The sequence below is a fragment of the Halyomorpha halys genome, unplaced genomic scaffold, assembly GCF_000696795.3.
Source record: "Halyomorpha halys isolate HHAL.00 unplaced genomic scaffold, Hhal_1.1 Scaffold775.1, whole genome shotgun sequence".
NCBI lineage: Eukaryota > Metazoa > Arthropoda > Insecta > Hemiptera > Pentatomidae > Halyomorpha > Halyomorpha halys.
In genome coordinates, this window is record NW_027116424.1 from 1 (window position 1) to 13,348 (window position 13,348).

At 32.9% G+C, this 13,348-nt stretch overlaps 1 protein-coding gene across 1 annotated transcript in view; it reads right to left on the minus strand.

Annotated features, from left to right (window-relative positions):
• Positions 1 to 498: 498 nt before the first annotated feature.
• Positions 499 to 13,348, minus strand: part of LOC106686076 (ras-specific guanine nucleotide-releasing factor 2) — a gene marked incomplete at its 3' end in the record, with an annotated part of 193,158 nt that continues 180,308 nt past the window's right edge. The window contains 5 exon segments of the mRNA XM_014429195.3: positions 499 to 628; positions 2,300 to 2,493; positions 3,900 to 4,129; positions 7,368 to 7,582; positions 10,864 to 11,011. Coding sequence (XP_014284681.1) covers positions 499 to 628; positions 2,300 to 2,493; positions 3,900 to 4,129; positions 7,368 to 7,582; positions 10,864 to 11,011 — 917 coding nt within the window.

Consider the following 13,348-nt stretch of genomic DNA (forward strand, 5'->3'; position numbering starts at 1 on the left):
TTACAATGATATTATTGGAATGTATTTTTCTTTCAACTAGGTATTAGTTCTTTTATTTTTTTTTTTTTTTTTTCGCTTGCTGTAAGATATCTTTTTTTGTTTTCTTGCTTTTTTTATTTATAATTTGTATGTGATATTTAAAATATAACCTACTCCATAGAATAAATTATTAAGCTGTAAAAATAAATAAAAACAATAAAAGATTTATAACTTCTATCATAATTTCACCTTAATGTTGTTATCTATAAATCTTGTTCTTTATAACCCTAAAGAATAGCTGTAATGTGTGGTGAAATAATAGTATTTAATAAATATTTTTTATTATTTTTGGTTTATAAAATAATAATTATTCTTGACCGCCATCTATACCAACTTCTGAATATTTAATATAAATGTAATTAGTGGATTGATCATAACCTTTCAACTACAATTACTCCAATTATTATAAAAATAAATAAAAAAAGTAAATAAAGACTAGAAAATGGGTGGTAATTTTACTCACTTCATCATGCATTTGTCGTGACAGATCTTCAAGCTGTTGTCTAGCATTTTGAAGACTCTTTCGCTCTACATGATCATGAGGAGTATGTGCAAGTAATTCATGGAGTGTTATGATATACCTAGGAATCTAAGCAAAAAGTTGGAAAAAAAATTAGTGGAAATGTATGAAACATTTTTTTTCAATTTCTTGCAATCTAAGGGTATTTTATGAAAAAGAGTATTTTCACTATCAACTTTCATATAATTACAGAGGACTCATATTATAAGATAATATTATATATAACGTTTGGTTCCTTAAAACATTTAAAAATCAATCAATTAAGTACCCCAATTTATTATTATAACATCAGGTCTAATATTTAAAATGTTAGTCATTTTCAAAACTGAAAAAATGTGTGCATTGTGATCAAACAGAATTTATTACTGTTAAAAATTCATTTCCATCAATAGAAAAAAAATAGTAAAAATTATTATATGCAATAAATGTAAGATGGGCTAAATACTCAAAGGCTATATCAGACACAGCTACTAAAGTGCTTGGACCACAAGAGAAGGACTTGAGATCCCCGTGGTTCGACGAGAAATTTGAGAAGGCAACAAGCACGAAGAATGAAGCACACCAAACCATGATTCAGCGAGAGACGAGGAGGAATGTTGAAGTGTACATGCAAAAGCGGCGAATGGAAAAACATCTCCACCAGTATAAGAAGGGACAGTGGGAGAAAAGAGAATTGGAAAAGACTGAACTTCTTTGGGGACATTAAGAGAATAGAGAGTTCTTCAAAGCAGTCAATAGGAATAGAAAACCTTTTGAAACCAAATCAACCTATTGCCTGAATGAGGATGGAAAGCTGCTTACAAACATGGTGGATATACTCGCAGAGTGGTAGAGACATTTCCTAGAGGATGATGATGAGGAGAGTCTCCATGAAGATAATCCTAGTGATCAATGTATGGAACCACCTGATGAAGAGGAGATTTTGGATTCACTAGCCAGGCTTAAAAATAATAAGGTACCGGGCGCTGACAAATTACCCTTTGAACTAATTAAATCTGGAGGAAGCGAGCTGGTGAAAATACTCCAGAACATTGTCATTCAGATTTGCAGCATATGACAGCATTCATAGGGGACAGTTGTACAAGGCAATGAGAGAATTTAACATCCCTGAGAAGTTAATTAGAACGGTTAAACTAACCATGAGAGAGGTGAGATGCATGGTGTAGATTGGGGGAGCAAGATCTGATGAATTTGTCTCAGGAAGAGGATAGGGCAGGGGGATGCATTAGCCTGCCTCCTCTTTGATTTAGCTCTTGAAAAGGCCAAAAAAAAAAAAGGTTGACCAGATATGGAGACGTTCAACAAACCAGGAGCTCAAAGTTTTATATAAGGAAGCAGACGTTGTCCAGTTTGTGAGGTTCAGTAGATTGAGGTGGGCAGGGCATGTTGTTCGGATAGCTGAGAGTGATCTGCCAAGGAAAATAGTGACCAAGGTACTACATGAAGCAAGACGCAGAGGTAGACCACGCCTTCAATGGAGTGATGGTGTGAGTGGTGATGCCTGGACCATGATGGAAGTGAGGAACTGGATGGCTGCCACACAAGATCTTAATGATTGGTGGAGGCTGATGCAGGAGGCCAAGACTCGACATCGAGTTGTGGAGCTGAATTAATAATAATAATTGTGGTGAAACAGACTTTATCACTGTTAAAAATTCATATCCATCAATAGAAAAAAAATAGTAAAAATTATTATATGTAATAAATGAAAGATGGAAAAAATATATAATAAAAATATACCTGATGCATTGGATACGTCAGGAAAGTTTCCAAGGATCTACCCTGACAAGCAGGTTTGTTTTCTAGCCGTGCAAGGAGGTTGGCAAACTGAGGTGACTGCTTACATTCAGTCAAGACTTGGAGGCTGTAATGATGATTTCTTACGTATTCTTGGTAGATTGAGAGCATGGGCAGAAGCATATCGAACAGGTCTCCTAGGTAAGAAATTTACTAGACAAATATCTCTCCATATCAATTATGACTAAAGAAATTTATAAACACAAAAATATAGCAATGATATTACTTATTTTTAAGTAAATAGAATCAAATTTTATCAATTAATATGACAAAGAGATTGTGTTGGATTTTGTTTTAATTATATATTTGAGCTGTTACTGGCTATAACACCCACTAGTCAGAGAATCACAATTTAATAAAAATTAAAAAAAAAAAGAATAAGGTTCATCCCATAAGAACCTATTATATTTTTTAAATTTCTAAATACTTCAGAGGCATCAGGAAAACTAGAATAATCTTGAACCTTCTAAGTGATTAAAATCATTTATGAAGACAGCCAAATGGTCAGCTTTAATTTTTTCTTTAATCAATTATTCAATAGCAGTTACTGGTATTTGGGTCCTGTGGAATATTAAGTAAATGATAAGTGTAAATAGTGAAATTTGTTCGGGAAGATGTCATTCAAAATTTTAAAAAAAAATCATCTATAGGTTAGCAATCAATTGTTTTGTAACTATAAGCTTGAATAATATGATTATCAAGTTGCAGAAATCTAACCCAAATATGTTACAGAGATGGTCGAATAATAAAATTAGGAGTAATATGATTTAGAATGTTATTTTTTTTTTATTTCTTGATCTTTTTATCAATTCTTAAAGATTACTGGTTTTTAAGTTTATCAAACTTAGTAGAGAGAGAAATGCTTTATTCATCCATGCTTCCCAAATACATCGGGTTGCTACATTACACAGCATACTAATCAATCCATGATTGGACATATATTTACATGATATAATAAAACAGAAAAAAACAGTTTTTTTTCCCCACAGTTTCCTTTTACAAGCAATTCCAGTCTCCACACTAAATATAAATATTTCAATTCATTCCTTTTTTCTTTCCCTTTCTTGTCCCTTCCATTTCACCACGCAATTTTTATTTCATTTGATCGATTAATTCACTCTTCTGAATTTACCCTCTCAGATCCTCTCCAGTGACCCATTAAACAAATTCACTATCAGACAGCAATGTGAGATCAAACCAGAGAAATAATAGTCAGAGCAGTGGATTCGTTTACAGAAAAACAAACAAATAAATTTTACCAAAACAAAACTAATACATAGATTTATAGGAAAATATAATAAAAAGTTGGTTAAAAGAAATACTTAAATGGATAAATAAGTTTTTAAAAAAATAATAAAGTAATTTAATGAATAAATAAGTTAAACACACAAATTGACAGGTCCACATACTAAAATAAATAAATAAAACAATGAATAATCTCAGAGTTAATTCCCATGCAGGTGATGATGTATGATGTATGTGATAATTTCATTTTATATTTTTCGTTTAATTTATTTACTCTTTGAATATACATGACACTTACCAAGCACTAGTGTCGGCCAAGATTCCATGCGAGACGTGAGCCCCTTCAAGAAAATTTGATGAAGAAATAGAACTGTTTCACTATTGAGGAAAATAGAATTTACATCCTCATGAGAGCAAGGAGGCTTCTTTGAGGAAGCAGCCATTTTGAATGGTCTCAAGAAACAGCTGACCAAGACTTCAAGTTGTTCCATATATTCTTCTTCAGCTTCAACCATTCTAAACACAAGACTGATACCCACACAGAATTTATTAGGTTTTTTGTTTTTTCACAGTTTTTAAAATTATATAATTAATCAATTTTAATATAATATTTAGTTTTTACCAAGTATTAAACCAAATTTAAAGTTTATTTAATAAAAAAAAAGTATATTATTTTTTTAAAAACAATTTATCATATTTTTATTATGATTATAAGTAATGCAAACGGTCTTTCTAAAGCCCATGATTACTCCAGCTCAAAATAATTTTTTTGGAATGCTGGAGGCCTAAAACATGACAAACTTACAGAACTGAAGTATATTTTAGACAAATATAATATTGACTTTGTTGGTCTTTGGTAATGTGGAGCTTCAACTGAAAAAGATTTTATCAGTTTAAAGGATACCAAATGAAAATATTGACACATGGACATCAAGTGGCCTTAGGAATTGTGGTTTATGTAAAAAACCATCTAGTCGCTAAAATCGATTTAATTACGACTATGACTGCAACCGAAAAGTCTGAGGTAATGTGTGCCAAAATATGGAGTGGGAGATGGATGAGGAAGATCTATTTCATCTATAGCCCAAACTGTCTCTTAGAGATCTTCTGGAAGGCTGGGATGATGTAAATGCGCACTCATAGATTTAGGGTTATAAAACAAATAATCAGGCAGGTGATGTAGTTGAAGCTTTTATCTATTCGAGACAATGTGATTTTATTTATAATGTGCAGAAGCAACCAACTTTTCTCTCCTATAAAGGTGACCTTGACGCATCCTGACATTGTCCTATGTCATCCATCACTTATTCAGAAGATTAAACATGATCTCATTTCACCTCCTGGTGGAGCTGATCACAAAATCCTTTTGATAGAAGCTGAAAGTCGAACATTACACACTGAACACAAGGAATCTCTTTTTCCTCGTTGGAATCTGAAAAGGGCAAGATAGGAGGATTACAGGAGAAATATGAACACTAATAAAGGAGGACATTCTGGGCCCAAATGTAGATCAAATTACCCAAACTCGAGAAAGATAAGTGCACAATTAAGACATGCTATTATCTGTTCCAAAAAGACAAACGTATAATAATTTTCTGAAGGAGATGGACCTCAAGAAGGATGGAAAGAAGGCTTACGCTTTTATTTTTCGAGGATAAAAGGAGAGAAAATGACAGATAATTAGCCTATTAAAATAAGAAATAAGTAAGATACTACCGAGGAGATATAGTTGAAGTTTTTTGCAAGATAAGCTATGTTACTCTCCCTGAAAGGATTAAAAACCAAGATTTATTAGAGGATCTAGGTTGCTTAAATTTAGATGATAGCATGCTTTTCTGTCTGTATCGATATAGGTGGCAATCTCCTCTCATGGATTCTATCTTTCCTAGGACAGAGATTTATTAAGGTTCGCTATGGTAGTTCAGTGTCCAGTAGTCAAGAAACCAAATAAGGTGTTCCACAGGGCTCTGTCTTAAGTCCATATTTATTCAACGTAATAATTAATGACCTGGTTGAAAATATAATAATTAATCACCCTGGGGTCCAAGTGCTGGATCCTTTTTTGTAGATGACCTGGCAATCTGGGGAACAAGTTCTAGTATGGATGGTTTGGAAGAAACTTGAAATAAAATGGAAAGACGGTTAACCCATGAATAAATGTGTTTCAAGTGTTTACCCTTAGCACAAAAAAACATGAGGTTCATCTACACTCTAAAGGTGAAGAACTAACAAGGACTGATAAAGCATGCTATTTAGGGATCACGCTGGATTCCAAGCTGACCTGACTTTAACAAATCTATAAAACAAAAAGGGGAAAGGCAATCAACATGTATTGGACTGAAAGATATTCTGCAGGATACGTACCAACTAAGGGCAAAAGTAAACTTGTATTGAGCTGCGAGGGGGAAATGGCATAATAGCCTACTTCGTGTGGCGTAGAAAAAATAAAAATATTATTTATTAAAAAAAAATTGTAGTAAAACAAATTATATAAAGGTAATATCCAACTTTAAAAAATAATATAAAAAAAAACTTGTATCACAAAATTATTAAAAACTATTACAGGTCTGGGATTCAGTTATTACGAAAGTACCGTTTCTTGACTAATAGTTGTATAAGGAGGTGATTTGGTCAGAATCATTCCACTGTATAGAGTCTCAGTGAATCTCAGAGATGTTTTATTTAATAAAATAAATAATTATCTGCCCCAACTGTACTCAAACCCAGGCCTAGGGGTTAGGATCACAGTCCCTTACTAAGTGATTTACCCAACTCCTTATTCTAACATTGAGCAAAAAAAATCGTTTTACAAGTGATAGAGGGTAAAACGAAATACCTAACAGTGAGCTGAAAAATTCATCCAAATAACAGAGTTTGCAGGGATGACTAATTATTCTCAACAGTAAACAGATTCTAATATCTTAGCTCCACCTTAAACTTAGTAAATGACCAACCAATTGATGAAGATAGACCAGAACAATTCTTTGAAAAAATAGACCTTCTTCTCTCTTCTCAAGATATTGGAATCCCAATTGAGAAATCTAAGTTAAGAGTATAGAGTGGTATGATAATAACAGTTCTGGTATACAACTGCGAGACTTGGGCTCTGAGTGGCACTTTAGACAGAAAACTTGAGAAATTTGAAAGGAAAAACATCCTTACGACAGCTCAGTAAGAGATCTGAGACCAGAGCTTCAATGCATAAAGGAGAAGAATCGTGGTAGAATTTACAGAAAATGGTATGTGATCATCTTAAGATAATAAGCCAATCTATCAGAATTACTCAATAATGAATAACACAGTAGTTGGCAAGTGACTCAATGGGAGGGAAACAAACAGATATATAGATAGAATCATTAAAAATCTTGCATAGCTGCAGGTAGCAAACTGGAAAGTAGTAGCTCAGATAGACAGAGATGAAGAAGGCTGTTTCAGGTAGCCCAAGTTCAATGTTTGCAGAGAAAAAAAAATTCCAATCTTGCCTAGGCTATCTTCATGTAGTTAACATTTCATTAAATTTTCATTTAGAAATTTTAATTAAACTAGCCAAAATTCAAGCTATTTTTCCAGAAAATTATATTTCATAAATTAAATACTGAAGTAATGAAGACGGCTTTGTTATAAGCAAAATAATTACCATAATTAAATTTGTCATTAAAGAATAATTTTTTTTTAATAAGTAGTATAAAATCTGGACAATCTTTACAGATTACAATATTATGTATAAAACATTTTAGTATTTCATTTAAAATTATTGTGAATTTACCTGTTTCTCTTGCGCATACTTTCGGCATGAGGAGATTTGATGTACTGCTCAACAATTTGCTTCCATCGTCTTCGACAAAGCCATCCGCGGAAGAAACTCTGAACCTTTTTTATTTTCCTGAGTTCTAGGGAATCTTCTGGATACTGGACGGTAAGTGGTGGGTTCATTGGAGGAGGTGGTTTTGTTGGACGCCATTCCTTCTTTAAGGCACACAGCTAAAAATGATGAAAACAAGAACTGATTATTTTGACTCTTTTCTTTATTTAATGATAAAAACAAAACCTGTAAACTTTTAACTACTGTATTTCAAAATATGAGTTCACTTTATATTAACATTTGAAATAGGGTGAAGCATGTCAGATTAAAAACTATAAATTAAAAATACTAGAAGTGAGTAAAATGCAAATAGGTAGAGAGCAAATGTATAAGTGCCATATTAGCATCTGGATAAATTATAACTTTTAGGAGCCACAGTAACAGTCAAGTCTCATATTAATTTCTTGTAAATATTTTAAATTTACTCGTGCAATAATCATGTAATATACTGTTGCATTTATGAATATATTGCTTGAATGAAGAAAGACTAAATAAGTATTCTGTTCCTCTTAAAGGTATTCTCTTACATGCTGTGACTCTCGATGGCCTTTTCATGCCCAGAACCATCACTAGACAAAATTTATCTATGAAAATTAATTTGACATGGGTTCACCACTTCAAAGAAATCAGTGAGTGAACACTCCATTAGTGAATTAGATAATTCTACTATTGTTTTGATTCTTAAACTGTGATACTTTTCATTAAAATCTCCTCTATGTCTTTCCTCCTTCCTGTATTCTTTTAAGCATAATGGAAAGCATATACTGCTTGGCCATCTCTGCATAGATCAAAAGTGAATACCTTACTTTCCTCCTTTCAACTCTGGGTAAATTCTCAACAGTGTGGTTACCACCATGCAAGGATTTAGTCAGTCAAGGTGAATACCCCTAAAGCTTGTTTTATTCCTCTCAATTGTTGGTGGATACCATCCTGCGAAGGTTTACGTACTCGGTTTGAAGATTGACTCCGCACCAAATGAGTTCCTCCTCTCCAGATAACCTAACCTTATTGAAAGTGCATTGTTCATGGTCTTCTGATAATAGTACACCTCACCTCTTTAGACTGAACACATACCTCAATAGTACCATCCATTTCTACCTGTCTTTAGGCTCCTTACTGTATTATTAATTTTTGCTAAGTATTGCGAATTCAAGGTGTGGCTATTATTTGCTTTATTTTAGAGGCAATTCCAATGAGGAAGATGATAAAGGGAAGTAATTGTTTTGATTTCTGCATTACTTTTAGCTCAGATGGACCAACTATGTAGGTCAAAACATGAGAGAAAAATAAGTGTAATAAGATTCATTTATCCAGATTGATCCAAGGCAAAAAAGTGATATAAATGGTACTATTTTTGTTTGATAAATACTTGAATTTGTGCAAAGATATAAAAAAAATAAACTAAAATTTTTATCATCATTACAGGTCTAAGTGGAAGCTAACTGTATTCAATTATTTTTTATTAATACAAGGCAGGCTGGAATAATAATTTTTAAACTTCTTTAATAAGCAGCGTAATTTTAATATTTAGAAAAATTAGCAAAGATGTTTTGTATAAAAGAGAAAATGTTAAATACCAGTATTATTCTCCAAACATTGGATTTGACATTTTTGAATTGCTGTATTCTTTATAACTCGAAATTTGAATATTATAATATGGAATTTTTAATTTTTTCAACTTAATTAAAATAGGAAAAAAATAACTACCTATATCCAAAATCTGTAAACATTATTTAAATTTTTTTAATTTTAGTATTTTGAGTGACTTGTGCTTTCAATAATACAATTTTTTTAAAAAATATAATTTAAGCTTAAAAACTTAAAACTGAAATCTTGAATTATAAATACTTATTTTAGTTTCGTGAAATCATTATTCATATATATAAAAATATATATTATTTTTATTAATCAAATTTGTAAATGGCCCCTACAGCTTTGCTGGTAAGTAGGTACTCTTCAAAATTCATTATGACCATTTTGTATAAATGTGGCTGAATTTCGTTGACGCAGCGTTGAATGTCTTGCTTCAATGCACGTATGGCTTTTTGGCATAGATCTTTGGCTTTGAATGACTCCATTAAAAGAAATCCTACAGTGTTAAATGACACGATCTATGGGGAGTCTTATCACCTAAACGAGAGAGTGTAGGACCAACAAGTGTCTCCTGCAGTAATTGAATTCAGAGTGTATGGCATGTGGAACCATCTTGTTGAAACTACATATCGTCTACATCAATATCATATAATTTAGGCAGAAAGATCTGTGTTGTTATGTCCTCATTTCAAGCACCAGTAATAATCACTGCTTGATGAGCTTCATTTTAGAAAAAGTGTGGTCCAATGATGCCTCCAGCCAAAAATTCGCACCAAATAGTTACAAGTTGAGTATGCAATTGTTTTTTGCTAATGTGGATTCTCTAAACCACAATTGCGGTTATTTTGACGATTAACAAGGCCATGAAGGTGAAAATTCGCTCAATCGTTGGATATGATTTTATTCGGAAAATCAGCATCCACTTGTTGGTATTTAATAATCCATTTAACGTGTACTTCGCTGTGTATGGTCTTTAGGCTTCAGTTCTTGAGCAAATTGAACTTTGTAAGAATGGAGATCAAATCTTCAACGAGTATACGCTATAGAGAGCTTCTTGAAATATCGAGTCGATGTTCTTCCTCACTATCACGCACAGCTTGATATATTGACATTTGAACGGATTTTTCGGCGACCAGTGTGTTTAACATCACCATTTGAACCAGTATACCTACATCTTTCGGCGACCAGTGTGTTTAACATCACCATTTGAACCAGTATACCTACATCTTTCGGCGACCAGTGTGTTTAACATCACCATTTGAACCAGTATACCTACATCTTTCGGCGACCAGTGTGTTTAACATCACCATTTGAACCGGTATACCTACATTTTTCAATTATTCTCTTCACAGTTGATAAAATTAAACAACTCTCCCGGCCTTTTTTTGTTAGGAAATATTTCAAACCGTGGCCGCCAGACATTCATTACTTTTTTTAAATTGTTGAACAATGAGAACACTGCTCTATAGTGTAACTTTAATGTCAAATAGTTTTTTAATAGGGTGCCCAACACTTTACCGCGCGAATCTTGCGTTTATTTGGGAGTAAATCGTTCTTTTCATGGTTCGATTTTATGTCGAGGTTTGGCTAAGTTTGAAATTAGGAAACGAAAGATGCAATCGGTCTTCAATGATTGCACTAATTTGTTTAGAACAATTAGAACTTATTCTTGGTCATATAAAAAACAAATATCTATTACATTTTTGTAACGTATTAAATTTGTGTACACTAGTGTTGGTAACGACTGTCATTTACTATTCGCACGCTAAAGTAGATGATAATTATGGAAAAAATGATCCAAAGTTACCTCTGTTCGTAATTTCTTAATCTCAGTGCCGAGCTCTTCACACTGTTGAATATATTGCAACTTAGCGGTCCGTTCGCTTTCAACAATCTGCAATAGATGTAGGTGCTTTTGTTCAAGTTCTTCTTTTTGGAGGAGCAGCTTGTTGAAACTAAAATGAAAAAGTTATTAAATATAGATTTTTTACTATACTACAGGATTGATTAAAAAGGAAAAAATACACCTGTCAGTATAATTCCCTTACTATTTGTAACTTTTTTTTTTATTGGTGTACTGAATTAATTAAGAAAACATTCCAATAACTAAGAAAAAAATAAATAAAAAGGAAAAATACCAAACTAGCAATCAGAAACTGGTTACATTAACTAATCTTTCATCTCAATTTGGGAAGGGGATGAAAATATCTTTCTTCTAATTTTTATTAAGAATTTAGGGAAGAAGTTTTTTAATTTTTTATTTATTGATTTCACAATCATCAATGTCGTGGACTACCAATTGTTAATATTAATAAGTTTCACACACAAAAAAAAAAACAATACAAAGATTACGATATACGTAAAATGGTTCTGAAATACTTCGAGACTATGGAGTAATACACTAAATTTAAGTCTTATCAGTATTTAATTTGTTCAATACTAGGTAGTGACCGCAAATTAAAATTATCTTGCACTTCATTATTTTTGGTTATGGTTATGGAGATGGTTGTTAGAATGGAAGCGAGATGATGTATTTTATGATTACTTCTTGTTTGTCCTGTTAATCGTCCACCACGGATTTTCCTTTTGAGAAGGCATATTGGTGGAAATTTCATAAACGAGCTAAGGATTGACCTGAGACTATGTAACAGAGGTAGAGAGTGTTACAGAGATTGATGTAGTCCATACCAGGACTTGAAAAAATTCTGAAAAGATGGAAGCCATTTTTTTTTAGCTTTATTGGAAAAGAATTTGGTACCACAAACTTGTAAAAATTCCCAGTTTCAGTTTTGTGATAGGGCTAGGGAGTGACAAAATGAACATTATACTAATTATATTTTATAATTAGACAATAATAAGAGTAGTAGATAAAAATCGTTTCTGAAAGTAGACAGTTTCAAATACCATGGCTCCACAATAACCTCAATAAATGATCAAAGGACTGAGATAGACTAGCGTATGACCAGCGCGAACAAACCCTTCTCTTTTTCAAGAACACTAAAATCCCGAAAAATCTCTGAAAATCTAAAGGTAAGGGAGAGCAATACCATGATAAAGCCAGCTCTAATATACAGCTGCGAAACCTGGGCTCCTGTTCTAAAATTTTCATAAATTACAGATAACTTCACCGAAAACCCACTGTGCTAAAGTTGAAACAATCAATAACATGCCCATAGGGTTATTTTCGTACTTTTTTTTTTTAATTATTTTTTTATTAATTTTCTACACAATAATACTCAACATCACATTAGTAAAAACGATAAAATAAGAATAGATTACACAGGTCGTTTTTGAAATATCATAGTAATATAAATTATAATGAAAGCCGATCCCGAATACAAATCAGAATATCCTGAACATAATTATGAGCCAAGTTCAATGGAATATTAACATAAATTCAATTTGCTCTTGGTTAAGTAATTCATAGCATCAAACTGAAAGGGGCGGTCGAGAGCACTCGAGGAGGAACAAGGCAAGGAAAATGAAGCAGCCAATTGAAAAGGAGCTGAGGGATTATGGATTCTGATTGGTCTCAACAACAGGCCAATCAGCTGAGGAACCATTGAACTGAATTGCAGATGTTTTTTACTTTCTTTATCACAGAGCTAAGGATAGTACCAGTTTGAGTCCAAAATAGCATCTCTCTGTGTTGAGTTTGTGATCTTATGAAGATGTGGGCCGATTTTGTTCTGTACGATTTCGGGCCTCGATGCCCATGTACTGGTACTGGTACTGGTATTTGGTGGGGGGAACAAGTCCGGCAAGTGGGCTAGTGGTCCTTTTAGGATCCCAGGAGGCTACCTAAGTTGCCGTCGTATACTAACCAAGGTGAGAGTGTCAAGATTCATTCTTCGGGACCGCCGAAAAATGAATATTTAACTGCCCCGGGTGGGAATCGAACCCACAACGTTCCGAATCGAGCGAACTGGAACCTGCGCCCCAACCCGCACGGTCGTCACGTCCCTCCATGCACCGATTCCGGCAACCTGTGCGCAATAGTAGAACAACAATTTTGAACATAGTTAAAGTTTTCTTTAAAGCTCTATACTTTATATAGATAACATAAATCTTCAAGAGTAAGCAGGGAAGAAGTTATGAATAGGAAAACTTCATATGTTAATAACTTAAAAATGTACATTTTATCGTAAACAATATACATCATGTCATGTATTTTTTAAAAGTGATCAAATTTACTAAATAAAAAAAAATCGAAATCTGATGAGTATTGGGTAAAGATTTGGCTTTTTCACTAATATTTTTACTTTCCTTACCACTTATGGAAGGAGTATATA